Source organism: Daldinia decipiens (assembly GCF_022478715.1).
Source record: "Daldinia decipiens strain CBS 113046 unplaced genomic scaffold F4813scaffold_41, whole genome shotgun sequence".
Lineage (NCBI taxonomy): Eukaryota > Fungi > Ascomycota > Sordariomycetes > Xylariales > Hypoxylaceae > Daldinia > Daldinia decipiens.
The window spans coordinates 274,998-301,525 of NW_026054584.1; the positions used below are offsets into that span (position 1 = coordinate 274,998).

General features: G+C 46.9%; 10 protein-coding genes across 10 annotated transcripts; 1 reads left to right on the top strand and 9 right to left on the bottom strand.

The window, feature by feature from the left end:
- Positions 1 to 38: 38 nt before the first annotated feature.
- On the bottom strand, positions 39 to 4,198 carry F4813DRAFT_372828 (kinase-like domain-containing protein). The gene is made up of 5 exons (XM_049244742.1): positions 3,011 to 4,198; positions 2,217 to 2,954; positions 1,369 to 2,168; positions 1,035 to 1,303; positions 39 to 959 (listed from the first exon to the last, which is right to left on the bottom strand). Exons 1-5 carry the CDS (start codon positions 3,890 to 3,892, stop codon positions 484 to 486), a joined length of 3,165 nt encoding a protein of 1,054 aa, XP_049095993.1. The 5' UTR covers positions 3,893 to 4,198; the 3' UTR covers positions 39 to 483.
- A 195-nt stretch (positions 4,199 to 4,393) lies between these two features.
- Positions 4,394 to 6,218, bottom strand: F4813DRAFT_372829 (uncharacterized protein). Its single transcript, XM_049244743.1, has one exon. It carries the CDS (start codon positions 6,017 to 6,019, stop codon positions 4,682 to 4,684), a length of 1,338 nt encoding a protein of 445 aa, XP_049095994.1. The 5' UTR covers positions 6,020 to 6,218; the 3' UTR covers positions 4,394 to 4,681.
- A 1,672-nt stretch (positions 6,219 to 7,890) lies between these two features.
- F4813DRAFT_372834 (Clp protease-domain-containing protein) lies at positions 7,891 to 9,426 on the bottom strand. Its single transcript, XM_049244745.1, has 4 exons — positions 9,100 to 9,426; positions 9,028 to 9,046; positions 8,944 to 8,969; positions 7,891 to 8,893 (listed from the first exon to the last, which is right to left on the bottom strand). Exons 1-4 carry the CDS (start codon positions 9,238 to 9,240, stop codon positions 8,324 to 8,326), a joined length of 756 nt encoding a protein of 251 aa, XP_049095995.1. The 5' UTR covers positions 9,241 to 9,426; the 3' UTR covers positions 7,891 to 8,323.
- A 217-nt stretch (positions 9,427 to 9,643) lies between these two features.
- Positions 9,644 to 10,892, top strand: F4813DRAFT_393182 (uncharacterized protein; the record flags this gene model as incomplete). Its single annotated transcript, XM_049247382.1, has 2 exons — positions 9,644 to 9,959; positions 10,024 to 10,892. 2 exons carry the CDS (start codon positions 9,644 to 9,646, stop codon positions 10,890 to 10,892), a joined length of 1,185 nt encoding a protein of 394 aa, XP_049095996.1.
- Positions 10,893 to 11,539: 647 nt separating this feature from the next.
- On the bottom strand, positions 11,540 to 13,713 carry F4813DRAFT_393183 (heat shock protein 90; the record flags this gene model as incomplete). The annotated part of the gene is made up of 2 exons (XM_049247383.1): positions 11,540 to 13,393; positions 13,456 to 13,713. The coding sequence occupies 2 exons, from the start codon at positions 13,711 to 13,713 to the stop codon at positions 11,540 to 11,542; spliced, it is 2,112 nt and encodes a 703-aa protein (XP_049095997.1).
- Positions 13,714 to 15,004: 1,291 nt separating this feature from the next.
- Positions 15,005 to 16,435, bottom strand: F4813DRAFT_372839 (cyanamide hydratase). Its single transcript, XM_049244746.1, has 3 exons — positions 16,087 to 16,435; positions 15,267 to 16,018; positions 15,005 to 15,172 (listed from the first exon to the last, which is right to left on the bottom strand). The coding sequence occupies exons 1-2, from the start codon at positions 16,322 to 16,324 to the stop codon at positions 15,504 to 15,506; spliced, it is 753 nt and encodes a 250-aa protein (XP_049095998.1). The 5' UTR covers positions 16,325 to 16,435; the 3' UTR covers positions 15,005 to 15,172; positions 15,267 to 15,503.
- Positions 16,436 to 16,439: 4 nt separating this feature from the next.
- Positions 16,440 to 18,558, bottom strand: F4813DRAFT_372842 (Mu homology domain-containing protein). Its single transcript, XM_049244747.1, has 3 exons — positions 18,101 to 18,558; positions 17,065 to 18,034; positions 16,440 to 17,004 (listed from the first exon to the last, which is right to left on the bottom strand). The coding sequence occupies exons 1-3, from the start codon at positions 18,435 to 18,437 to the stop codon at positions 16,998 to 17,000; spliced, it is 1,314 nt and encodes a 437-aa protein (XP_049095999.1). The 5' UTR covers positions 18,438 to 18,558; the 3' UTR covers positions 16,440 to 16,997.
- A 475-nt stretch (positions 18,559 to 19,033) lies between these two features.
- Positions 19,034 to 20,678, bottom strand: F4813DRAFT_393186 (Phophatidylserine decarboxylase-domain-containing protein; the record flags this gene model as incomplete). The annotated part of the gene is made up of 5 exons (XM_049247384.1): positions 19,034 to 19,737; positions 19,811 to 19,982; positions 20,045 to 20,123; positions 20,184 to 20,549; positions 20,623 to 20,678. 5 exons carry the CDS (start codon positions 20,676 to 20,678, stop codon positions 19,034 to 19,036), a joined length of 1,377 nt encoding a protein of 458 aa, XP_049096000.1.
- A 1,141-nt stretch (positions 20,679 to 21,819) lies between these two features.
- On the bottom strand, positions 21,820 to 24,040 carry F4813DRAFT_382961 (uncharacterized protein; the record flags this gene model as incomplete). Its single annotated transcript, XM_049245877.1, has 4 exons — positions 21,820 to 23,289; positions 23,414 to 23,515; positions 23,577 to 23,862; positions 23,982 to 24,040. 4 exons carry the CDS (start codon positions 24,038 to 24,040, stop codon positions 21,820 to 21,822), a joined length of 1,917 nt encoding a protein of 638 aa, XP_049096001.1.
- A 1,290-nt stretch (positions 24,041 to 25,330) lies between these two features.
- Positions 25,331 to 26,392, bottom strand: F4813DRAFT_382962 (UbiA prenyltransferase; the record flags this gene model as incomplete). The annotated part of the gene is made up of 1 exon (XM_049245878.1): positions 25,331 to 26,392. One exon carries the CDS (start codon positions 26,390 to 26,392, stop codon positions 25,331 to 25,333), a length of 1,062 nt encoding a protein of 353 aa, XP_049096002.1.
- Positions 26,393 to 26,528: the final 136 nt, after the last annotated feature.

Below are 26,528 nucleotides of genomic sequence, written 5' to 3' on the forward strand. Positions count from 1 at the left end.
GCGTTAAAGGTATATAAGCGCATGCTTTTTTTGCATCATCCCCACCGGAAGAGTGAAGGGAATAATATTTAACAAATGACTAAATATAGGTAAACATTTGCATCGAGCTTGTGAAGGCCGCGGATATTGATAATCCCCAAGTATCCTCAAACATAACTCAGTCATGTGTGGTTTTTATAACAAAGAACACAATTGTCATACTCAAAACAATACACCTCACGACTTATTTCAAGTAATTCTATTCGCACCACTACCCCTATATTAAGAGACATGAAATATAAAAAAGAAAACAGACCCCATATCGAAAATCCTAACCCGTATTCATAACTCGTGATATCCTTGGAGGAAACAGAAGCCAATCCTCCCATATATAAAACCGTTGCTTTTTCTCCTGTCCCATGCAAGCACAGCACATACACCCATAATTGTTATCTCGACATAAAGGGAAAATCACGTCTAAAAACGGAGGACGCGTGGCTTCAACTATCCTCCTGGTAGCGTCCCACCATCGTCCCTTAAGTCGACGATGTCCGGGAAACTATACGGTTTGTCTGATGAGAAGACCTTGTTGAAATGCGCCGCAAACGAGTCATCCAAGAATGGAGGGGCAGGTAGCTGATCCGTACCGACAGTGGAGAAGTCGGTAGAATGCGTGTCGTCGTCGTCGTCTATGGTTGTTAGTGTCGATGATGGAAACCCCTGCGATTCAGATGTCCAGGCGGTAGTGTCAGAATAGTCACAGGTTAGAGGCGGCATCTCGGATAATACGTTCTCTACTGGCTTATCTTGCGCATGTTCTCGACGAAAGCGCTTGACGAGGTCGAGGCAGCCGTTGATTTCAGACGCGTTCCGGCGATCATTATCTGCTAGATGATGGAGGAAAGCCTCGAATTTGGCAAGTGTGTCAGTGCCGTCTTGATCATCTCCTATTCCAGATTCCTTTTCAATCGCGTCGCAGTCTAATAAAAGGTAGGTAGCTATGTTAGCATCCTCTACTTAAGGTAGGTTATGAAACCAAATTTTGAGTCACTTACAAGGTGATGGGACCTCGGAAGTCGGATCTAGTTTGAATATGATCCTATATATTTTCTTCCACTTCTCCTCCTCTGATATCCCACGCTGTTTCCTCCGGATCTCGCCTTTCTGTGTCTCATCAATAGTGTCGATACAGTTATGAGAATCTCGTATTAGACAAGGTGTCTCCGAACGACGGTGTTGTTGGAGATCGTACATATTTTCAAACTCGTCCAAGCAACGATCGCACCGATGGCGGGCGGAACAGTGGTTGCGGTATATATGCTCTCTATGTTGTCCCGTTAGCCATTATTACACCATGCGGTTTTCCTGCATTTGGTAGCTAAAACTAACTTCAATCTATTTATCGTTCGACCTTCGGGTATGGTGCACGCTTTCCAAGCTTTCGTGTTATATTTCCCTGGATTTCGTTTGTAGAATGGACAGGCGAATAGCTTCCCTTCTACATCAGGTCCCGACCGTTCTACGACTTCATAGCCGCTTGCTTGAAATAGGTTATGCTCCAGAATATCTGGTGGTTTATCCTTGGAAATATTCTGCGTTAGTGTACCCCCTTTTTTACGCACTTTTTTCTTTTTCGGCTCGTGGCTCATGTTGTCGTGGCCGGTCATATCGTCGGAGACTCGTCTCCGGCTTTTTAGATCCCCGAGAATACTTTGAGTAGGAGAAGTCTGCTCCTTAGGGAGGATGTGTCGATGAGGTAGTACGCCGAACTGACGGCCACCCGATACACCCTCTGTAGGCATCATATCGTTTGGAGAAAAATTGAACAATGCAACATCATCATCTCCGCCACAAGATTCACCGAAGTTGGTCCAAAAATTACCTTGGCTTGGTAGTTGGTCCATCTTGAAAATGGTTGGTTGGGTTTTGCTTTTCAATACTGAAGAGTTGTTTTGGTGAAGGCTTGTGAGCTTTCGGGTTGGCCACGGCGGTTTGCGAGGCCGCGGAATAGCTACCGTGTACGTTGGGTCCTCTAAACATCTCTGTCGAAGACATTGAAGTTTCTCCACCACTCGCGAGATGCTGGCTCTTGTTTCCCTGTCAGTATCGAGCAGGTCATTTCGTGTGAGATTCACCAAGTCTGTAATATAAGGACTTGCTGCCTTTGCCGCGATGAGATTATTGACCCACTGTGCTGTTAGTAGAAAACCTCATATATCCGAGACTGAAGGACTTACTAGAACAACGTTGGTTTTGAGCTGTGCATCTGGTGGACCTCCTTGTCTTGAGACAATCCTAAAGAACCCGTCGTCTCTATCCCTCGCTTTATCGGTTCGTTGGTCTACGTCGACTCGAGAGAGCGCGAAAGACTTGACCCCTTCCCACCCGCAAAGCATCCAAGTGAGAATCTCAAGGAGGACGCATCCAAGGGACCAAACATCGTAGGCGCTGTCAATTGTCCCTTTTATGTCAAGTTCCGGGGCCCTATAAGTGGGCGAGAATCCGATAGGGTGGTCACCTCTGTTTCTTTCCATCTGGCGGTTTAGTATACCAAGACCAAAGTCACCGAGCGTCCAAACGAGATTTTTACTACGAATATTCTTTTGGAATAGAAGAATATTCGCAGGCTTTATATCTCCATGTCGCCCGTAGTGCGATGAACCTGCCTTGAGTGTAGAATGGCCATGATGGATTTGACACAGGGCAGTGACAATTCCAAGACATTGTTCTGAGACCCATCTTGAGAGAGACGCATCTAGGATTGGGTTTGGGTTATCTTTCCAGAAAGAGTACAAACTTCCCCCTTCAGCCCATGGGAAGAGCAGGTAGAACGAACTTTCGTGCCGGAACGCTGCTAGAAGTTTAACAACGTGTGGGTGTGGGGAGATCACGAATGGCCTTAGAGCGGCTACTTCGCGCTGAAAGTCTTCAATTTGTTGGGAGCGTAGTTTTTTCAGAGCGAAGTATGTATTGTCCTAGGAAGTATTTAGCAGCTAGATCCCGCATCTATAAGCTAACTTCTGGTACGTACCCGATTGTCCCCAAAATCGCGATGTCGATGATGGATTTTGACTTTTCGAACAGTACTGTAGCCACCGATTTTGATGGAGGACGTGGCTGCGGCGTCATCGTCGAAAATGGGGAGGATAGTTTGCGCGGAGAAATCGTAGAGAGAGACATCTGCTGTTGGTGCGCTGAGAAATGGGGACAGGACTACCCATTGAGTCTTTATAAAGGCGTCGATACTAGACATTTTCCACTTGTCGAAACACCGTGTGACTAGTAATACTAGTGATGAGTGGTGATATCGGGATGCTTTTTCATTCTGGAAGTGAGCATGGCCGATTGGGAGCAAGGAATCCGTAAATCCGCAGACAATAAATAATGGGATCGTTTCAACTTTGCCAATGAGAACCAGGGTTATAAACGTTTTTAGAAGTCGAGCCTCTGGTACTTGTAACTCCAGGCTTGACTCCCGGGAGTCTTTTTCCTGACCAGCAACATCGTCGATGGTGATACCCAAAATCTGAGCGGTATAGTTGTGGAGGACAGATTCGGGGAGTGTTGGCATAGCTCGATTGAGCTCTTCCTTTACTAGTGGTGGCGTTATAGTATCGATCTGATTTGATGGTAGAAAGGATCTTGATTTAGAGTCAAGACTTCTACACATTGACATGGTGAGTCGGGTGGAGAGAAGAGGGGAGGGAACATGCTGTTCATCGTTGATATAGGTCTGTTCTGCTTGATTTGTCCTGGAGTTTGTAGCACTCCGCTGTGGCGGGCGTTTAGACCATGGACGGCTTTCCAAGTCATTGCACTGTGTGCCGCCCCTATCGTGATCGTATTCTTTATCCATGACAATCGTGATTGCAGTCGCAGTAGTTCCACGTATAGACTGCCATAAGGTTCCCATGAACCAACTGACAAATCATTTAGGACTTCTCAGTTCTGATATGAGATTGTTGAGATCGGTTAGGGTTCTTGTGAGATTTGGGAACCAAAGAGGCAATAGGCTTTATTGAAATAAAAGAGAAAATGAGTGACTAAAGGTTAGGTTAGTAATGGGGTTGATTGATGAGTTTCAAAGTAAGAACAAGTAGACAAGGGTTACAATGTTATACATATATATATATATATTCATGAGTTGTCGCATGAGGCTGCAGATGCATACATCGCTGCGTTATTGCGCATCGGCGCAATCCGTAAAGCTCCAGGTTTGCCCGTATTAGACGCTCTGATTCGCCCAACTCTCCCTGCCCCCCTCAGTCTTTCCAACAAGGAACTCCTCTGACTGGGCAAACAGATAGGACGGTATCTCACAGATGCAAAGAGAATCGAAATGTGTCGTGCGCGAGTTCAAATTGACAGCTTCACAAAATAGTTAAAGAGGTATTATATCGAAGTTGGTGTTGAATATGTGCAATGTTTTTTTATTCTGTATTCTGTATTCTGTAGATATATACAGACTGCTAGCAAGCAGACGATTCTAACCAGGCTCAAGATTTGTCTTATCCCTAATAGGAGCAAATCGAGACTCGCAGCGCCATGCAGTTTGTTACCTATCCGTAACACCGGCGCTACCCAAAAGCAAATCCCTATAAGAACGAATATGTCTATACATATACACAGCCACCCATCTCCATGATAGGCTCCTAGATGTCGCGACTTAGTGGTGGTGTATTGTCCCCTGGTGTTCCAGGAACTAATGCAATATGCCTTTTTGCCCTCTAACGAAATCCTTGGGTATCGATTCCAAAGCTTTCTGCCATCTGATGTGCGCGACGTCTGCTTGAGCAATGTCGCCTGCTTCCCTATACCAATGCTCCAATCGCTCCAATTCGCCGAGAAGGTATCCCATGTCGGGATCCCATTGACCCTCCATCACCGAGGCAATCTGTTCAAGGTAGTGTACCGATAGTTGGTGGTTTGATTCCTTAGAAATTGGATCCTTCTTCAGTAAAAACTGATTTCTGTGGTAGTGGGCTAGCGAAGTTAGTGCGATGTATACGAAAAATTCGGTGTTATATGCAATGCCCTTCGTGTTCTCAAGGACAGTGTTAGCAAGCTCGAAAACGCGATCGCCTTGCCACAACGTCTGGTTTCCTAGAATGAGTAGTTCGGTTGCCTGAAAAACGGTCAATTCCTCTATCGCCGTTGGCATGGGCCCTTGGACTAGCCGTTGAAAGTCGCAGCGGCTCTGAAGCCGGCGATAGGGTTGGGACTGGTATTGGTAAGCTCGTGGGATGAACAATATAGGATAAAGCCTTGGTAGCGTATCCGCCGGGAGGCCAGAATGATGTTCTTCGACTAGAAGGAGCTTTTCGGTACACTCGAAAATAAAGTCCCAGAATTCCTCATACTCATGAGTGCTAAGATATTTCCACATTCCCTGAAAGAGTCGCACCATAGGCCCATCGAGTCGAACGGCAGACGCGTATGCAGAAAGGTATCGCCAAATTTCCTTGACAACCCCTTTATTCGAGGCATCAAGCACAGTGATTAACAAATGCAGCAATCCATATATCGATGGCTTTTTAAAAACTAAGTGCAAAGACTTGAAACCTTGCTCGCACATTGCGCCACCCCGTTCATACTGCCCAACAGAGAATAGCCAGTCCGCATTGGTAATATCTGTGATGGCACAGCGTAACTCGTCTCCACGGTAATGGGCTGCGCAAGCAACTAATGGAGTATCAGGCGGGCAGTACCAATTCCAGGCCAAATCTCTCGCGCATTGCAAGACGAGTTCCTGAAGCGATAGATTACCTGGGGCATGTAAGGCCTTGGGGCTTTCGGGAGGTGGTGTAAGGCAGCGCAAGTTCTCGGGGAGGTTCTCGGCCAGACCGGGTTCTACGAGATCGTATTGCGAGATGCCTTTCCTCTTGAGGTAAGCATCGATAGCCACCTCCTTTCCGTTGCGATGAAAGGCTGTGCGTTTGCCGACAGCATTTCGTTGACGTTGGACCTGTAACATCGCGATAACGTCCTTCTTGCTGTTATTTTTACTAAAACCCCACTTGTCGAAGCGCGATTTGTACATTCTGACACTGCCAAGCCATCGTTAACCAACGGGGTATACAAGAGGTGATGGAAACTAAAACTTGACGACTCACGTTGCCCGAAACCCCTTTTGACGCATTATCGCCATGACTTCCTTCAGTGGCCTGTTCTCTTCTAAATACAGTCGCCGTATTTCAGCTTTATGGGATTCCCATACCTGGGCCGAATGCTGCTGCGAAGGATGAGCCTCTCCGGTCTGCGAGGAGAAGACAGTCTGCATATGTATTGCCGTTGGCTTGACAGGCTCGACATCATAACTCGAGACGCTACTTGAATCAACAGGGCTAGAATCGCTTGCGGGAGGAGACAGCTCTGGCGAAAGGGTTTGCATGACTGAAGTCGAACCAGGGCTGCGGTAAGGAAGCATCATATTGACAATGGGGTTGGTCAAGTAGCTGTTAACCGTGAATGTGAAGTCGCCATGCATCTTGGCTTTTATATATCCTACCGAAGGCAAAATTCCTTTTAGCTGGTGGTTGTGATACGGATAAATCCTCGGTCTGCTTTGCCGCACAAAAAGAAAACAGAGGAAAGATCGTCTAAGTCTACGCGAGACGATCTCAAGTAGTTTGATAATAATATAGCATAATTGTCTTAACAATATTCTTCTTGTTATTCTTGTCGTTATTCTTGTTGTTGAAGCGAGGGAATAGCCCGGCTACCGAGTGGACAGTAGAGAATACGATAGAAAGGTTATCAGCCCTACATGTAAGTAACATAAGGCTAAGGGGGGTTTGATATTGAGTGGGGATCATTTGAATATTAAATATTTAATAGGTAATCACAAGAGTTGCATAGGTAGAGAGACGCAGGAGGGAGATCAAATGGCTTGCATTGACGTAGTAGCGGTACCGTAGTAATAATCACGAACCCGGTTAAGTGGTTTTGGGCTGGCGTGGTGTGTTTATGTAGAGGAAGAAGCCGGTGATCAGCTTCTTAGAGTATAAATCAGTGGAGTGACGTTGCCTCGCATGCTCTTTTCGTCTTAAACGCTCGACCCTAGCGTGAGCGCGTTTCGACCTCTGCCGGCAATAGGAATGAGATAAGGCGACGGCCATGGCTATGGGTATCTATGGGTATACCGAGGCCGAGCGAAAAAGGGGAAAATGGAAAGGTGGTAGGCGAGGGGAGAATGGTAAGGAATAAGCTGGGATTCAACTGAGCAGGATGTATCCCCAAGTGTGGAGCCTCTACATAGTAGGTAGTTACATGTACCTAGTAAAAAGAGAAAGGGTCGGAGGGGTTGTGTCGGAGTGTCGGGGTGTTGTCGTGCGTGCGTATGTACGTGCGAGCTATCCTTGCTACTAAAATAATTCCAATACGCACTCTGCCCTGTTATGGCCCTTGCTTACCTCTTAGCAACTTCGTTTTGGTTAGCTACTCGGCCGTTCGGTCTAGTCTTCCTAATTCCCTCTCCACTTCGACCCGCCACTTTCACCTTTAGCGCTGGTTTGACTGGGCTTGGGCTTGATCATTTTGTATACTTTGTTTACCGCGGATCGCAGATCCATAGTGTAAGGTATGTATACCTAGTTCCCAAGCCGCTCCCGCCCGCTTTCTATAAGCTTAATCAATAGACTGCCGGCCGTATTTAGACCAATCATGGATCAACGTCCGATATGTACATATATATGTAACATAGTATGAACAAGTTGCATGCCTGCCTAGGCACTGCACTGCACTGCACTGCACTGCTTCGCAGAGGGAGGTCTACAACTCGTAGACCTATCCCCCGTAGTAGGTAAGGCTGCGGCTGTCAGCTTCCCCTGAAATACCACATGGATATAAGGTATGTACCTACCTTATGTATGTAAGACACGGAGTCCAAACGCAGTAGGTATTAACGTACGCGTGCATTATGTATAGGTATGGTTGCGGTGCGGTTGTGCAGCATTACATGTCTGAAAGTGGGCCACGTGGTCAGGATGTTCCCAAGATCAGGTACCTACATCTAGATGAGATTACCTAGCACATCCATTCATTTCCCTTAGTACCTAATATGAATTACATGGCGCCATGTCCATCTGCGAACCCGCTTAAGTAATTGTGGCGGTTAGTCTTCCTTACTCCTCCGGTAGGGTGACACCAAGCAGTTTAGAATTGCCGACATGTCAAAAAAGAAATGCCAGGGGTTCCCTAGGTACCTAGGTATGTACATAGTCCTAACGAGGGTTCCGAGTTCGTACTCGCTAGCAATAGCTAGAGAATGATAATAACCTAATCTACATACATAGTAGTAATTATTGATCAATCATAGCGGGACTCGAGTTGAGTGGGTCTCTGCTTATGTGCCGTTACTATTATCCTCTTTTTTCTCGGCCTTTTTGTCATCTCTTCTCGTGAGAATCTCGTCTACGATGCCCATGTCTTTCGCTTCTTGCGCCGTAAGGTACTTGTCGCGCTCCATCATATCCTCTACATCTTTAAGGCTGTACTTCTCGTGATCAAATGCCGCATTTAGATGCTTCCGGTAAATCTCGTTGACCTGTTCGCGCGTGCGTTGTATCTGATTCGCATAAATCAAAATGTCGCTTGCGGGACCCTGTGTCCCGCCTAAAGGTTGGTGGATCATAATACTGCTGTGCGGTAGGGCAAATCGTTTTCCCTTTTCGCCTCCCGCGAGCAGCAACGAGCCCATAGAAGCAGCTTGGCCAAGGCATACCGTCGATACCGGCGAACGGATGTAAGCCATAGTATCGTAGATAGATAACCCAGCCGTTACGGAGCCTCCAGGAGAGTGGATATACATGGTAATTGGCTTATCCGGATTGTCGGATTCTAACCAGAGTAGTTGAGCCACTACCGAAGCCGATACCATGTCGTCAATAGCCCCATTGAGGCATATTATTCGTTCCTAGCTTGTCAATTCAAAGTAATCAGACCATATACGGGAGGTATACATACCTGTAACAACTTAGAGAAGATATCGTCTATGAGATTCGATCAGCAAATCCGCCTTTGATAGTGACAAGTTCAAGGTCTACGAACATGTCCTCCAACCACCGGACTATTCTGTCAGCTATTGGGTCCCGTTGTGTATTTTCCATTAACTTGTCTTACAGTAACTTCTGTGATAAATGGCAAGGGAATAGCTCCATGAGGAGCTTGGATAGGATTCAGAGGGAGGAACTGTGAGAAGCGACGAGTACCACATCCTGCTGTCTTCGTCGCCGCCCGCCAAAGGAACCGCTGACAATTCATAATGTTCAGAAAAAACAACGGTAAAAACTCAGAGAAGAAAGATGTTCAAGAGTTGCTGTTAAAATAAACTTTGATGTTGGACCCAAGATTCTGGTTACTGGAAGCACGACTTCCGCGTAGGATTCGAGTTATTATTGGGAAGCTGTGATCGGTCAATTGGAGCTATGACGCTCCGCGATCTTGTGATTACATAAGTTGAGATAAGTTGATAGGTAAGATACATATATGTAGGTACCTGTTAAGTATTTTACCTACATGTATGTACCTACCTTAGGTACATATGTACTTCTCATCTCGGCTCGGTAACACCAATTAATTTCCCCTCAAGCTTCACTCTTAATTTAAAAGTCCTTCGTACATCATCTGTCATCTGTCTTCTGTCTTCTATAGCACGGCCAATGTTATGAGACTATGTAAAGCACTGCGGCAGAATAGTGCCAAATCTAGCCAATTCAGAATAATTGCCCCGCGTTTGAATTATCGGCATTTCGCAGATGATCGAGCTCAGCATGGCAATGGTCAACTTGCAAGCGATCGAGACGATGCCTTCAAAGTTCGCCCGGAAACCAAGACGGTGAAAACGGCTGTAGGCGAGCTGCCCCTATCTCCCATCATGGACCCTACATATTGGGAGGCTGTTAGGCGGCACCAGGTTCCTAAAGCAAAGCCTGGAAAACCCCTGAATTCAGTCGAGCGCCAACTTCGGGCTAATCCGTTCGGTACGGTCATTATACTAGCGAGTTTCCACCATTATCGTCAGCTACTAATGTCTATACGATATAGCCAAAGCTCTAGCGACAAAGCTACGAATGTGCTCGTTGACTCGCACGCGGCTACCCAGTTCTCTTCTACAAGACTTTACTCTCCTCGCCCACCCCGAAACCGGTGATCCATGGTTCGTTCCATATAGTCTTATACCCGACGAATCTCCCGCTGGTGACGAAGCGGGCGTACAGGGTATAGCAGAAGCCATGAATGAGGTAGAGCTCGAACATGCAGAAAGGGACAAGGATGTGGCTGCCACGACTACTGCCTCGACAAACAATAGCCAACTACAAGGTCCGACTGTTTATTGTTTAGCAAGACAGGATCTAATCTCCTCGATTGCCGTGAAGGGGACTGGTTTCGATCACGGCGCTAAGCGAATGGCAGGAGCTAGTCCGCGGTACAGGAGTCTAACGAACAAAGTTGTCTGGCGCCAAGACATGAATAACTGCATTCTAGACATGATGCGACAGCAGATCGTGAAGGACATCATGTACCTCTCTGGGCTTTGCGCCGAGGATAAGCGATACTATATCGTGAAGTGCCATGGTTGGGATGACGTGCAATACAAGCACAACGGCGCCATACTTTGGTTCGGGGAGCCAGATGAAGACGTGAAGGCGAGTCAGACTCACAGCCAACCCGGTCCGTTCGCCACATTCCGTGTTCAGAAAATAGATATTCAAGGAGAGACATATACCACAAGCGTCGCCGTGCACAATATACCTATGCTTCTAGGGAGCAAGCAAGCGAATCGTATCAAAAAAGAGGCTTCCAGTCTGAAAGACGGTTCCATCTTCATGCTTGCCGGGCGGCGAACAACGAATCTTCAGCTCAAACTTTGGAAGTTGCAGGGCTACCTGGCTGACTATACGAAGACAAACTAATCATATGCAATTAAATTAAAATTAGATCTGTCTTTGCACCAGCTCCGAGTGACTTCAGGGCTCTGGCTAAAATAAAAATTGATGCTGTTGTCATTGTTACGAGGCGCCAATCATATTGCACCCAAATGTCAATTTATAAATCTAGACCAACGTGTATCATATAACCAATAACTCTCTAGAATAAGATTATATCAACAGTGTACATCGATAATAACGTAACCTACTGAAGTAGGATAGATAAACTTAAGACTCATCTTTTTTGTCCCCCATTTATGACTCTGAGGCTCTATACTTAGAGACGACCAGCCAGGCGTCATCGTCATCTACGCTACTACAGAGAATATCACTTGATCGGAAGCATTAAAAACTGGAAATATTAAAATTCCATGAATACTTCATTTCATCTACGGATCAGCCGACCAGTATCTCTCGTAAGGGCATAAAATACATAAGCAATCCGTAATGCAACCACCAACTAGCAATATCTAAACCTGCTAGAAATTATCATGGCCCCACGACTGGGAGGCATGAGGAATTATCGAGAGAAAAATGCCTGAGACACGACGTTACCGGAAAAAGAAGCCCGAAACCATCCAACTCCGAAGAACTTTTTGCGATTCCTGTTCCTTTCCTGCCATTTAATGCATTTAGTCAACCTCCTCCATGGCGCTGTCGCCAGTCTCGGCGGCAACAGTGTCAGCAGTAGCTGGCACCTCCTCAACTTCGGGCTCCTCATCGAGGTTCAAGCCCAGGGACACCAGCTTGTGGATGCGTTCCGCAAAGCCGGCGGGCTCCTCAATGGTGAAGCCGGAGACGAGCAGGGAGGTCTCGAACAAAAGCTGGACAATGGACTTGACAGTCTTGTCGTTCTCGCCGTCAGCCTCAACCTTCTTCCTAAGCTCCTTGATGATGGGGGACTTGGGGGAGATTTCAAAGGTCTTCTTGGAGCTCATGTAGCTGCTCATAGAGGTATCGCGGAGAGCCTGGGCCTTCATGATACGCTCCATGTTGGCAGACCAGCCAAACTGGCCAGTTCGGATGGCACAAGGAGAGCCAACCAGCTTGTGAGATACAACGACCTTCTCAACCTTGTCGCCGAGGACGTTCTTCAACGACTTGGCAAGGCCCTCGAACTCCTTCTCTTCGGCCTCACGGGCCTTCTTCTCCTCCTCAGTCTCCTCAAGGTCGAAGTCCTTGGTAATATCAACGAGCTTCTTGCCCTCGAACTCTTTCAATTGAGTCATAGCATACTCGTCAATGGGGTCAACCAAGAAGAGAACCTCGAAGTTCTTCTCCTTAAGAGCATCCAGGAAGGGAGACTTGGAGACAGCCTTGATAGACTCGCCGGTGATGTAATAAATGTTCTTCTGGTGTTCAGCCATGCGGGTAACGTAGTCGGCCAGAGAAGTCTGCTCGTCGCCAGACTTGGTAGAGCTGAATCGCAGAAGCTTGGCAAGGATCTGTCGGTTCTGGGAGTCCTCGTGGATACCAAGCTTCAAGTTCTTAGAGAAAGCACTGTAGAACTTGTCGAACTGCTCCTTATCCTCGGCAATCTCGGTGAAGAGCTCGAGAGCCTTCTTGACAATGTTCTTCTTGATGACCTTCATGATCTTGTTCTGCTGTAGGGTCTCACGAGACAGGTTCAGAGGCAAATCCTCAGAGTCGACAACACCCTTGATGAAACTCAACCACTCAGGGATGATATCGGTGGCATCATCGGTGATGAAGACACGGCGGACATACAACTTGATGTTGTTCTTGGTCTTCTTGGTCTCGAAGAGGTCAAAGGGAGCACGCTTGGGTACGAACAAGATAGCTCGGAACTCGAGCTGGCCTTCGACTGAGAAGTGCTTGACAGCCAAGTGGTCCTCCCAGTCGTTGGACAGGGACTTGTAGAAGGCAGCATACTCCTCTTGGCTGATGTCCTGGGGGTTTCGGGTCCAGATAGGCTTCTGCTTGTTGAGCTCCTCCTCCTCGATGGAAGTCTCCTTGACCTTCTTGGTCTTCTTCTTCTTCTCCTTGTTCTCGTCCTCGTCGTCAACTTCTTCAATCTTGGGCTTCTTGTCATCGCCCTCTTCGACTTCCTCAGTCTCCTCGGCCTCCTCATCAGGAACCTCCTTCTCGGTCTCCTTCTTTACGTGAAGGTAGATAGGGTACGAGATGAACTCGGAGTGCTTCTTGATAACCTCCTTAATCTTGCTCTCGTTGAGGTACTCAGTCTGCTCATCCTTCAAGTGGAGGATCAGCTTGGAACCACGGCCAAGAGGCTCACCTTCAGTGTCAGGCTTGACGCTGAAGGTACCACCGGCAGACGACTCCCAGATGTACTGCTCATCATCGTTGTGCTTAGAGATGAAGGTGACCCGGTCGGCCACGAGGTATGCAGAGTAGAAACCGACACCGAATTGACCAATCATGGAAACATCAGCACCAGCGGTCAAGGCCTCCATGAATTGCTTAGTGCCTGATCGGGCAATAGTACCCAAGTTGTTGACAAGGTCCTAACTCTAATGTCAGTAAAGTGTGATTTAAAATCATACTAAACGTTAGGTGGATAACTTACGGCCTTCGTCATACCAATACCGGTATCACGGATGGTCAGGGTCTTGTTCTCCTTGTCGGGAATGATGTCGATACGGAGGTCCTTGTTTGACTCGAGCTTGCTCGGGTCTGATAGGGCCTCATATCGAATCTTGTCGAGAGCATCTGAGCAGTTGGAAACTAACTCTCGTAGGAAGATTTCCTTGTTGGAGTAGACTGTGTTGATGATGAGGGAGAGAAGCTGAGAAATCTCAGCCTGGAACTCGAAAGTCTCCGACATCTTGACTGAGGGGTTGGTAGAAGTATGGAGTCTAAAGTCTAGAGCAAATGGGCGGTTAGCTTAGCTTAGAAAAACGGGGATATTGGTAAGGGTTGGATACGGGAGTAAGAGGGGGTATGATGGCGGGGTGAAGAAGAAATTTGCAGAAGGCGTCAAAGCATTCAACGAGAGTATGTCAACGGAAATTGAACAAATCCCCAGGAGCTTGCGGTCTTGTATTGCTATTTATCCTTACTAGAAAGTTGAAACGACTGGAAGTAAAGAAGCGAATTTGTTGTAGAATTGGGCGAGAGGCAAAAGACAAGGCTGATAAGGTGGGGGAATATCTGGAGTGCGGTGGGGTTAAACTTACCAGAAGATGATGGTATAGTGAGGGCGGTTTGGGGGTATCACAAGAGAAATTCTATGTTCTCTTCTTGTCACTAGAGAAGATGTAAGAAGAATGTATTGATCTGAGGAAGAAAAAAAGATGAGAAAGTGAGGAGGGAAAGGGAAGAAGTATTATTCACGAAACCGCAGCCCGCAGCTAGAAATGTTCTTCACAGCTCTTTCCTTTCGGTGCACGGCCCCACCATGGTTTCTATTGAATTCTATGGCAATTTTGGTGCTAACCAACGGCGCTGAGCTCTCTGATTGGCTAATAATTGCTCCAGGGCAACCACTGTGGACCATTGATTGGACGAATGCATCCAGGGCACTGACATATCTCGAGCCTTCCATCTCTTTGCGGCCGGTGCCTGCAGTTTCTCCAAACTTCTGGAACGTTAGAGGCGGGGAGAAGTCAAACGGGGATAATTAGGTAGCCTAGTAAATCTGCCATACTGCGCCGTAGCTGCCTAGGTATGTACCTCCTAAGATGTAGGTACCTGTACATCGTATTTCTAGGTTGATAATACAGATACACAATGCCCTTTGTACCTAGGTATGCGCCTACGAGATACATTTAGAAGCTACCTCTGCCACAAATAAATTAGTATGTATTTTGATATTGTGGGAGTACTCTAATAGTTGCAATTGGCATATTCTGTATTATCCACACATAGTTACACAACTAAATCTGGTAGAAGATCGTAGAGGCAATCAGACATTCCACACAACCCCACTTACCTGATAAGGTACATACCTTATGTAGTAAGGCTAACCCCCAGACTTAGGTAGGTTCGGGAAATCATCGGTAGGTATACTCCACTGAGGCTGAAGCTGAGGCTCATTTTACCGTTTGGCATACCTAAAGGTTCCAGTACCTAGGTACCTAATAGATGAAATTTCTAGAAATATATATAAAGCTTACATACCTCCCATATCTTCAATCTGATTATGATAATTAAAATATGAACCATTAAAATCGACAGTCGATAGTGAGAATATAGTTGTAGAACCGGAAGGGATACATACATACATATCTTACATATCTTACAGAGTATCATCGATAATAATTATCAACAGGATGGGTAGGTACCTAGATAGGATTGCTGATTGTTGTAACGAGTCCACATTAATCATTAATATATATATATATATATGTTTGGCTAACTACCTACACAGGAAATGACACAAGCAGCCCCCTTGAGTACACAATACAAGATTGTTACATTACAAGATAAGGAACGCTTAGGTTGGATATATGTTATTATGGGCCATACCTAACTACCTAAGGTAGAATCGCGTTGAATTCCAAACGAACGGGGCAAAAATTCGAACTGCTTGGTTAAACAGTAACTTGGGTGTCGGTTGCCCACTCTTCTTCCAGATGACACCATCCCGAAACCTCTCTCAAGCTCTTTACTCCATCATAAACCCCAGTTATCATACGGCTTCATAAGCCCATTGTTCTTCACGCCTTCGGGAAAATCCTCCTCGCCAAGGTGCGTGGTATGAGCCCAAGGCTTAAGCCCATTCTCCTCTCTAATCGTCTTCGAGAAGCAGCCGCTCCAGCCCTTGCGCGGGTACGCCTTATTGACATCGTTCCTGGTGACAGCGTCGATAATCTGCGGGTTGATGCCCATGTTGTCGTAGATGGTCGCGAGCTGGATGAGCTGTCCTAGGAACGTGATCTTGCCGACGGTACCTAGGTCCTGGTGCCGGATGATTGCCTCTGCTACGGCCTCAGCCTGGGCCGATGGTGCACCGAGTTCCTTAGTTAGATTCAGGGCTAGGATTCCTCCGTAAAATTCGAATGACAGAAGTGTTGCTCGTAAGTTCTCGTGCACAGTGCCAATGTCATGGAGGAGGCACGTCAGCGCCCACGTGGACAAGGAGAGTTTGCTAAATTCTTCGGGAAATTGGTCCTTGAGGATGGAATATCCTGACCGCTTGGTTAGCTTGAACTCAAAGGGGCATTTCGTATGTGATTGTTAATTAGTGCCCCCTCACCCCAGTGGTAAACCCGCATTGAATGATTGTACGTTTCTTCGATAAGATGCTTTTTGGCATATTCTTGAATCCCAGCGACGATAGCATCGTTGGAGGGAAACGGGATATCCTTTACCGTCAGGGGCGAAGGTTTATGTAGATAGGGTTTCCCATTGAGGATAGCATTGCCGTCGACTGGAAAGGCGCTCCAGCCATGTTTGGCAATATCATCTGCTGTTGCTGCTGGTGTGGAAGACATGATCTCCAGTGTTGAATGGCTCCTAAAGCTATACCTTGCTACACTACGTCTAATATCACATTGATGAATGAGCTTTCATTCCTTTTATATATGATTTATAGCACCGATGACGGAGTTTAAATATAATTATTCTTATAAATATTATTTGTCAGATTTTAGTACGAGATAACTTTGTCGAATTATGTCTCTCATTCGGGCTTTGGTCATGTATAATTGAGTTAGTATCGGTTATCATGACTGTAATTCCGCGGGATTATAATCCTCTAATAGTCTTATACATAGGCCTCCCACATCCTCAGCTTCACCATACGTCTAGTACAATTGAAGATTTGCTAGGCCGTGATATGAAGCTATGAGTACACAGTTACCAAAATTGCTGCTACGACATCTCCGGTGACTATTGGCTCCTGGTCGCGATGTTATTCGCGAATAGATCTAGCATTTGGATTTAATGCCAATCTCTCGAATTGACAGTGCCTGCAACAACTCTCTTTACAGGAGGAGAGTATAGCATGCTCCAACTTCGCTGATATCCCGGGGTATTCGTCGGAGAAGGTAGCCGTAACCGGTTGAAGTCGATGTTTGCGACAGGATATCGCTGCTAAGCGAGCAGTACCACATCAGATTCCCTGGTATGTATTTGGGCTGGCTCTTTCTGCCCAGTTTGTCGCGATCAAAATCTACGGTAACGATTAATAATTATGTCGGGATCTCGTGGGAGGAATTGACGTAAGTCTTACCGGATTTCGTATGACCCTGCTCTCGTCATGTATCTAACCCATTTTACACTTGAATAGTTACTCTTTTCAAACACCTTCAAGTACCGTACAAGGAGACCCGAGCTAGTAAACATGAGAAGGCTGAAGTTCATGCTGAGAGGCGGGCGCGACCAGGCCTTCTGGTTTGTCATGCTCGTGAGCTCCGCCTCGGCACTTAACACGAATTCGCTTTGGCCAGTGAAGCGGCCAATTTTCCAGACGATATTGTTTTCGCTTGGTTCGTACTTGGCCTTTCCTTGGGTGCAGCGTTCCGTAATACGAGCTGTGTTCAACGGAGTGGGGATACGAACAACGACGTTGGTAGCGAACAATTTGCTACCAAAATTCGCCTTGACGCCAATACTATACTCTACTTTGGTCTTGCCAACTTCATTAACGATGGCGTGCACCTTGAAGGGTAGGTTGACGTTCTCCGTTGCTCGATACCGCATAAGCTCGAACTCCCCGTCGGGAGGGATGAAGGAGATAATTCGGTCCGTGTCGAATTTGCCTAGCTTGACGCATTGATGGAATTGGCAGTCCTCTAAGGTAACACTGCCGGCAGCTGCTTTTGTAGCCTTGGTCCCGAGCTTATTGCCACTCGGTAACGACTGGAGGCCGTCGTGGTCCAACAGAAGGCGGTCGTTGAGCCCGAACTTGCATTCCGGGGTGCCCGAGAGATACGCGCGCATGATAATCTGACCGGTGACATCAGCACGAAGAACGGTCCCCGTGGCTGACATCAGAAGGTTGACGTCCTCTATCACGTCGACAAACGCTTCATTCTTTCTATATTTGACATCGGCCTTCCTCCAGGACAGGGCACCGGTAGCTTGCATGGTTATCTTGGCGGAATCTTCAGGTGCGCGTTCGGACTTGACACCTTCGGTGGTAATGTACATCTTTAGGGTGTCCGTCTCGGTGTTCTGAGGGTATCCAAAATCGATGATCTCTGAAACAATATATTCATTAGATGACACCTACGAAATAGTATAGGGCGGGTTCATCAGAAACTCACCGTCTAATAGTTCATAGACCAGCACGAAATTATTCTTGACGGCCTCCTCGTCGAACTTGCCGAAGTAACCCCTACCAAGCTGGATCAGCCGGTATAGGAACTCGAACACCAGGGCAGCATTGGCATTGCTCTTAGTAATGGCAACCAAGTAGATGTTTTCATGCTTAACATGGCTGAAGGTGGTGCTTCCGAGGGTGAGGATAGGCGAGCGGACCTGAGGGTTGGATATGACCTGAATTCGAAAGACATCGGCGAGACGTGGTCGGCAGTCGTTTCGAAACGCTCGGAAGATGAGGTTCTCGCCTTTTTGATTGAATATTAGGATGCCGGAAAGCATCTTGCCGACCTCGCGACTCAACCCTCGCCAAAAGGAAAAGGAGGGTATGACGAGAGTCTTTGGCTATCCAAACTAATTAATTAAGTTGGAATGCGGATGCTAGAATACGGTGACGCCGCGACGGGCGATTGAAGCAATTAAATTACCTAAGGTCCATGGTACCTACCTACCTCCTAGGTTAGGTACAGTACCTACCTAAGATTAGCCACATTTAGGTACGATAAGATAGAAATGATAAGGGGTACCTATGGGCTCAGCCACGGTGCAATATTTCAGCGGGGGCTAGGCACATGACTCCACTATGTCTTAGGCAATTTATTACATCATACCTAGGTTATAGCATTCCCGAGTCTTATCAGTGGTAGTCCCGACAAAGCTATCACTTTACATAGGTAGTTTCCCACTGAAGATACAACGTAGTGTTATAGGTAAGTTTCCTAGTAGCGATTCTTAAGTCTTCAACCTACCTAGGTAAGCATTCTAGATTAATCATATATAAGGCTGTTTGTTCTTAAACCAAGGCCCTTTCTAGGTTAGATAAATTACTCGCCATTAGGATTTCGTCTGCGACGTACAATCACCTAATGCTTGAATCCTTACTTCCGCTTGATAACCGCAACCTGGCTCCTCACGGGCACATTTTCCTCCCGGCTCGGAGTTGGGAACCCGTCCACCGGAACCCCGGCACGGAACAGCAGGCAGTGCGACGAGCCGCCGAAATGGAACATACCGATCTGGTCGCCCTTCTGTACATGCTGCCCTTGGCCCACCGTGATCTCGCACGTGCTGACCTCGTCCATACCCACGCCTACAAACGCCATCAGTCCGATTGCTGGATTGTCCGCTTGGATGAATATGACAGCGCGCGTCGCCAACGCTGTCAGGTATCCCTGCGCCACGCTGATGCCGCGCGTGTCGATTTCTCCAGGGCGTTGTGCGCTGTGTTCGCCCTCGGCATAACCACCCGCGGGGCCTTCGAACAGCGGTTCGCTGAAGTAAGTTCCATCCTTCACGAAAGAGCGTACGATACGGCCTGAGACGGGGGAGTGCCAACGGTGGTACGACAATGCTGATAGGAAGGCCTGGTACACTGTTGCACCGTCGAACTGTGCGGCTAGAGGATCGTGGCCTAGCATGTCGAGAACCGAGTATGGCTGGCTCTTAATCCAGAAGCGGTCGCGCAGCTTGGCGTGTCGCGCTACGTTGTACACTTTAGACTCGCATGCGTTAGCTACTACGTCGTCGTTATCCGGTGAGGCTACGGGTCGTGCATCTTCGCGCAGCTGTCGCGTGAAGAAGTCTGGCGATATGTCAATCTCAATTTTGAAGGAATGTCACGGGCGGGATAACTGATTCCTGTCAGATATACTTACCGTCCCAAGAAGTGTAGCCGTGGTGTTTAGCTGACGGGTCGCAGATATACATATCCTCGAACCTATGCGACGTCTTTAGCGGTGCGTTAGCTACCTCCATCAAGTCTTTGAGGCCGTGCTCGGAGAACCAGCCCTGTTTATGAGAGGCGAGCACTTCAGCTGATTTTGGTGTCTAGTTGCGATAATCACTGTTAGGATAGGCTTCTTCCCATTTACCAAGACTCGGAGGCTTACCTTTAAGAACTTGCCCCATTCATTCAGGATCTTCTTCATCATCTTATTGACCTCCGGATCTAAGAAGGCGGCATGGCCACTATATTACTGTGTTAGCCAATGTCATATTTACACACCCGAGTCCGGCAGGGGCGCTCACCTAGGTGTAGCCATCACGTAGTCAAAGATACCCACCATGGGGACTCCGACCATGCCAACGCCGAATGCAGCATCAGTCCACTGAGGAGCTTGCGTGAAGATGTGGTTGAGCACGGCCAGCATGTGCCGGTAGTCTCGGATCTGCTTCTTGGTACCAGTTGGGTCTTTGTTATACGGCTTCTTGAACGGTATCTCATCCCACATTTGGTTAAAGTACATGTAGATGCGTGAGTTTCCCTCGATAAGCTTCTTGAAATCCTGAAGAACGGGAATTAGCTCTTTTTGAGGAGCTTTGTCGACGTGTTCGATTTGCGTCTTGAGCCATTCGTGTTGGACACGATGGTCCGCTGGAAGCCAGGCGCCATGGCTGTGAAGGAAAATTATTAACAAAATTTCTAGATTTTATTGTTAATGTCTGAGGTCATCGCTAGTGAACTTACTTCTGAGTACGATGTTCCTGAGGAATATCGTGTTCGTCGCCGTGTTGGTGAACCATTTTGAATTATTATTATATTATTATATTAAAACACGATGCCAAGTCCTTAACTAAGCATTCGATGTGGATAAGCAGTTTCCATCTAGAACTGTTACCTTAATTGCCAAGAGTCATGGTCTTCCATGGTCTCATATACCATACAGATGCGGGGTACAGATTACAGAAAGACTACTATGTGGTGAGGTTGAAGACTTGATCATGATGTAATGATTCGACGTGGACTGCAGGGCGATCAGTAAGGCCCCCCCCCCCCCAATGAGGAGAGAATTGGGTTCCATCCAAGCTAAAGTGGAATTAGCTCCAGATTAAACGTTTAGGCTTCCAAATTGTAGGTAATCAAGATGTCACTTAATGCTTTGTTCGGTGGAATGTGGAATGTGGAATAGTTGATAGGTTTTTGTAAGAAAACCGACTAGTTTCTGAAATTGATGATGTAGTCTTCTGTGCCTGACCAAGACTACAGCCTTAAAAATATAGCATGAATAGGTCATACTTCGTATTGGCATTCACTTTTTAATTACGACCTACAATTATCGCGAAGGTCGGATCGTTGACATTATTAAACCAACTACTCAGCTTAAAACTTCCTCAACCATCAAGTACCTAAGTTAAATAGAAAAGTAAAAAGTGAAATTGGTCTTATACTTCGTTTCACCAACAGAATGAAATAGTTCATAGCTTAAGCCCAAATTATAAACTCTCATTGAGGAGCGGAGCGTTCCTTTCATTACTTCCAAGGAGGTAGTTAAAAGAGTGCTAGGACGTATTTCAATCCGAGTAAACCTAGTATGTATGGCCACACGTTAAACGTACGTGTCAACCATTTTCGTACATACTCTGACTGACAAATGCCTTGATAAAATTAGAATCTCGGTAACCTGATAGGACTTCGGGGGAAGCCGTTACTCTATTTCAACCCGTGTTAAGCTCAGGAAAGAAAGTTACGAAATATGCATAGCTCGGACAAGCAAGCATTGCTTTTTTCGGGGAGAAGTAGTCCTAAACCATTCCAAAACACCGCCTTTGCCACCGTGGATTCGGTAAGCGACTTCAGGTTATCAAATATGGGTGGTCATCTTAGGAGGTCAACAAAAGCAGCGTTGAAATATATATTTTTCACAAGCTCGTGTTTGCAATAACTTCACAAAACAGGCCGTTCCCAGTCCATGTTCTCAAGCCACTGCATAAAGTCATTATCAGGCCCTAAGAAAGGAGCGTCGATACCAAAGTTCAGATCCGTCATAGTAAAATCAGTTGCACATGGCATATGGAAGCCGTAGCTTTGAGCCGGCTCGTTCGCCGGAGTGCCCACAACTATCTCGTTAATTTGCTGGTCTTGATCTTGATGAACAGGTGGTTCGCCTGGAACTTGACGTTGGACGGGAGGGTCAGGAGGGCTTAGAATCCTGTCAAGTATATGAGATATGACCTTTCGTCCCTGGTCGCATATACCAAAGGATCCGTCACTAGGATCGACAGCCCCCAGTCCAGCTGCGAAAACGGCCAGATCTTGGATGGTCTGACTTCTAGGGAGAAGAGGGGTTTTCGGATAGACGGGGAGTTGCTCTTGTTTCAATAGCTCGACCGCCATGACGGCGGCGCTCCGCATACCTTGTACTGCGAGAAGAGAAGCAATATCTGTTTTAAATAGCGTCCCTAAGTCATGGCGTTGACTGATTAACAATATATCCTTTAGGATTGAGCGCGCAAGGCATATGAGCTCCTCTGAACTTGCCCCAGCTTTACGAATCAAGACGCGCTGGAGCAAAAGGTCGTTTGAACGGAAGGATTGGTGGATTACAATCATGAATAATATTTCCGTCGGTGGTCTCCCTTCTATCTCTATAGGCGAGTCTCTTATTTTCTTGATGAACTCTGGGAGTTCCTCTATGTATCGACGATGTCTATTTTTGATATCTTCCGCGCGTTGTAGGATCTCGTCGCATGTATACGGACCTAAGGCCAGGTCCAGTATGTCTTCTCTTTGTATAGCGAATCCAATCCAGATTCTTATCCAAGTAACTCGACGTACTCTCCCTGATGTGTTGAATCCTTTCTCATCTAGACTGGCAAGTGCCAGAGTTAAGTCGTCTCCTTCGAGGAGTAGCTGAGAGACCGCAAGGTCCAAGGGAGGCTGTAGATTACAATAACGATGTGAAATCCGTGGAGGGCGACCCGTAAAAGTCGAGATACCGATCTCCGCACCGTACATCTGGCAAAGTAGCCTTTTTCGTAGTTCTGCTAAAAAGAATGGAAGCCGATCCTCTTCTTTGACTCCCCGGTGCAAGCCCATCGCAACGGCAGAAGCTACAATCTCACCACTCAGGGTGTATGTAGTATGACTAGCTTCGCCTTTAATCTTAGCTGTTAGAGAGTAATTCTCCATGAGAAGCCAGGTGAACATGTCACCCAAAGCTCCACAATCGCGGCAAAAGTTTAAACACGCTTCGGCAATCTCGTTCATCTGTCTCGCAAATGAGGAATGCGCCGAGTTATGTTTCTTGGAACCGCGACCGAAAGGCTCGGGAGTGTTCGCAGACTGGCCGGCGACTACGGCGATGAGGCCGATGACCTCCCATCGTATGCTTGGTCCAGTCGCAGATCGCGCCCACTTCAATGCGTAGAGTTAGCAACAGAATCTCTGATTCGTGGAGATTATATGTTTAAATCGAGTAAATATACATGAATCCAAAGTTTCAAATAGGGGCGAGTAAATCATCACTTTGATTACTTACATGCTTAGCCGTCATGTTCTGGTTAAAGATGACTGGAGTTTGGGTATTACGCCAGATTAATTCACATAATCGCCGAATCTTCTCGGGGTTTTGATCTCTAAGCTTTGCTCATAGAATTAGTTTCCTGCACTGCTCCTGAGGTAATTGTATTTTCTATACGTACGACATCTCCGTGATGCATCCCGAGACCCCATAGCCACTCTTTCATTATGGGCTCTATGCATATACAAGCTTCGTCTTCGCATATTTCGTACCAGCGCGATACGAGACGATTGATCATGTGCTTGTCTTTTAAGAATGAGAGGAGCTTACATCCCTGGATGATCCGATCGTGCGATAAGCTCATTTCTTGAACTTCAGGATATTCTAAGCCTGGAGAAGGGACATCGAAGCTACCAAGGCCGTCCGTAAAGATAGAAATGTAGGATGTCTCGCCAAGGAAGCCTATGCTTATGGTACGGTTGGCAGACCCGTCCCGACTTTGCAATGGCGGAGCGGATGCCGCTCGATGTACTTCGCGAGTTGCTACTTCAGTAAAACGTGCCGGCGCGACCTGAGATGCGAGTACATTAGGTGATTCCGCAGTTTGTGCCTCAATTGACTGCACAGGAACTGCGGGTCCGTCATCGCTTCTCACTCCAAGTCGCGTCGAGGGAGTCGTCTTTTCTCTTCGACGAGCCTATCTTCGAATACGATTAGCTTAATTTATGAACATTTATAGATAGATATTTACTGGCTAATGCCTTTAGATGAGGTATAATTAGTATACTGTATGACCAACCTGAGTAAGAGGATTAGGGTGGTAGATGCACTGATCGGCGCACTGTCTTTTAATACATCTGCCGCAGGTTGGGACGACATGATCACACTTCAGCTTAGATCGTCTACATGGTTCACACGATCTAGATAAGGCGAAGAGTATAGCAGGAACAAGCACCGGCTCCCAGGCCGCGAGGTACATGGCTTGATGAGATTCTAGAGGACATCTAGTTTACCTTCCCAAGGTATGTACCACACGTCTTAGGGAATCTAAGCTTGATCCCGCGGTATCCCCAGATGTAAGCTTGCGTAGGTATGAGATGGAACAAGGGTAAACGAGAGGAGAAAACGAGGGGGCAAATGCATACTGTAATTTTCCATTGCGTCGGTATTTTCCTGTTAAAGCACGATGTGAATGCACAGGCTGCAAATCTATAATTTGACCACCAAGCGGCTGCTGTGAACGATTCATTGAGGCTACTCAGACTCCGAGATACTTCGGATTTGGGGTCTACTAGTGTCGGAGTTGATGTGGCCAAGATAGAATATATCGAGAAGAGCCTTCTACTATGGTGGAGGACCAATCTCTCCCCTCTTGATAGTTACCGATGATATGAGTGTGAAGCATCTCTGCTCATTGCTTAGGCAGAGAGATCGGATTCCAAGTAACCATCGTTCATACTGTTACATAGATGTGATGTGATGAACTCCGATCTTTCCTCGCTGCTGATTGGTGCATAGGTACCTTGCTTTTCGGCTTTCGGCATATTAACAAACGTGGTCACCTCGGTGAATGACTAGGGACAAATATGTACTTCATCTATGATCATGATATTGTAGAAGTCATCACTGCCATCCATGTGAGACAACTCTTTATATATATATATATTAATAAAGAGAGTAGTTTTGAGCCTACCACATCTAATTTAAGCACTTGAATTATCCTTATGAAGGAAGCCTTAGACAAGGAACTGGAGGAATACGTAGGTATTTACGCAAGTCATCGTGGTCCGTGAGCGTAACCTTCTTCAGGTCACCTTTACATTTCATTGAATCAACTTTTAATTAGTTCACGGGCATTGTTAATTAAAATGTACCATTATTGATTTAACTCTTAGTGTTATACTAGAAGATGGAAATCTACTAGTAGGTATACACTCATAATGCTGGTCTAATCGCAACATATTCCGAGAGAAGTCCTCCTGCGATAGCTCCGCCCGCCAGCCAGAACCCATATCTGAACCACCACCAACAGCTTGCTGAATCCTTCAACTCAACGTTAGCAATCATAGCACCTAAAGAAAGCAAGGAGCCGCCACCGGCGATTACGTGGAACGCGAGCCCCATGCTTAGAAGACTTCCGCACGTATATAACAGTGCGATCATACAGCTAAGGAGCAGCCATAGCAACGGTTTCGTCCAATCCTTAAGCAGAACAGCAATGCTCTTCAAACCCACCCTGATGTCATCCTTGACATCTTGATGCGCATAGATCGAATCATAAATAACCGTCCACAGGATGCTTGCGAGAAAGAGGCACGTGGTTGACGGTTCGATCCAGAAGAACCGCGCCCATCCGTTTCCGCTCCCAAAAGGTCCTCCAATAAATGGCTCGAGACCCATTGCGCATGACCCCATTATGATACCCCAGGCCAAACAAAAGCCGAGCACCAATTGCGCGAAGTTGGTGTGCCGTTTGGCCCAGGGGTAGTAGAACGTACCGACAATATTTGGGATGGCGTAGATCACGCTTCCGGGTGGCATTAAGAGTAGAAACGAGGCAGCGCCGATGGCCTGTGTCGCAGTAAAAACGAAAGCGGCGCAAGGTGTGATAGCACCTCGAGGGATAGGACGCTTTCTCGTACGAGGTATTGACTTGTCGACGGGCGCATCGATGAGGTCGTTCCAGCCATGGGCCGCGTTCGAGAAAAAGAAGCTACCGCCAAGCATGACTGAGCTGGCTTGGAGCACCTGGGAGATAGGCGATCTCTGGATAATGGCGGCAAGTATAATGCCAAAAAAGTGCGGGAAGTATATGAGGAACAGGGCGGCGGGAGGACTCAATCGTGCCAGCTGGACGTAAGGAACCCACGATGAGGGTAAACGACCAACCCAGCCGCCGACATGCCCACCACCATACTGCTGCGCGAGTGCATTATTTTGGAACTCGGCCGTCTCGTTGGCCGAATGTGGTTTTTCGTTACTCGTCTTACCGCTCATGATAGAGAGAGCTAATGGAAGGGTTTGAAAGTACGTTGTAGTTATGAATAAGAAACCGATTTCTTCTCCTTTCTTGTCTTTTTTTTTCTTTCTTTTTTTTTCTTTCTTTTTTTTCCCGGACGGGTTCGAAGAGCTA

Bases quoted from the DNA above. Each gene is read 5' to 3' on its own strand.
- F4813DRAFT_372828 (XM_049244742.1), bottom strand. From the start codon at position 3,892: ATGGGAACCTTATGGCAGTCTATACGTGGAACTACTGCGACTGCAATC. The intron at 1,304-1,368 runs GTTAGTTTTAGC...GGGACAACATAG, and splicing joins CGAACGATAAATAGATTGAA to AGAGCATATATACCGCAACC. The intron at 960-1,034 runs GTAAGTGACTCA...ACCTTTTATTAG, and splicing joins TTCCGAGGTCCCATCACCTT to ACTGCGACGCGATTGAAAAG.
- F4813DRAFT_372829 (XM_049244743.1), bottom strand. From the start codon at position 6,019: ATGTACAAATCGCGCTTCGACAAGTGGGGTTTTAGTAAAAATAACAGC.
- F4813DRAFT_372834 (XM_049244745.1), bottom strand. From the start codon at position 9,240: ATGAATTGTCAGCGGTTCCTTTGGCGGGCGGCGACGAAGACAGCAGGA. The intron at 8,894-8,943 runs GTATGTATACCT...TTGACAAGCTAG, and splicing joins TCTTCTCTAAGTTGTTACAG to GAACGAATAATATGCCTCAA.
- F4813DRAFT_372839 (XM_049244746.1), bottom strand. From the start codon at position 16,324: ATGTCTTCCACACCAGCAGCAACAGCAGATGATATTGCCAAACATGGC. The intron at 16,019-16,086 runs GTGAGGGGGCAC...CCAAGCGGTCAG, and splicing joins AATGCGGGTTTACCACTGGG to GATATTCCATCCTCAAGGAC.
- F4813DRAFT_372842 (XM_049244747.1), bottom strand. From the start codon at position 18,437: ATGCTTTCCGGCATCCTAATATTCAATCAAAAAGGCGAGAACCTCATC. The intron at 18,035-18,100 runs GTGAGTTTCTGA...ATATTGTTTCAG, and splicing joins GGTCTATGAACTATTAGACG to AGATCATCGATTTTGGATAC.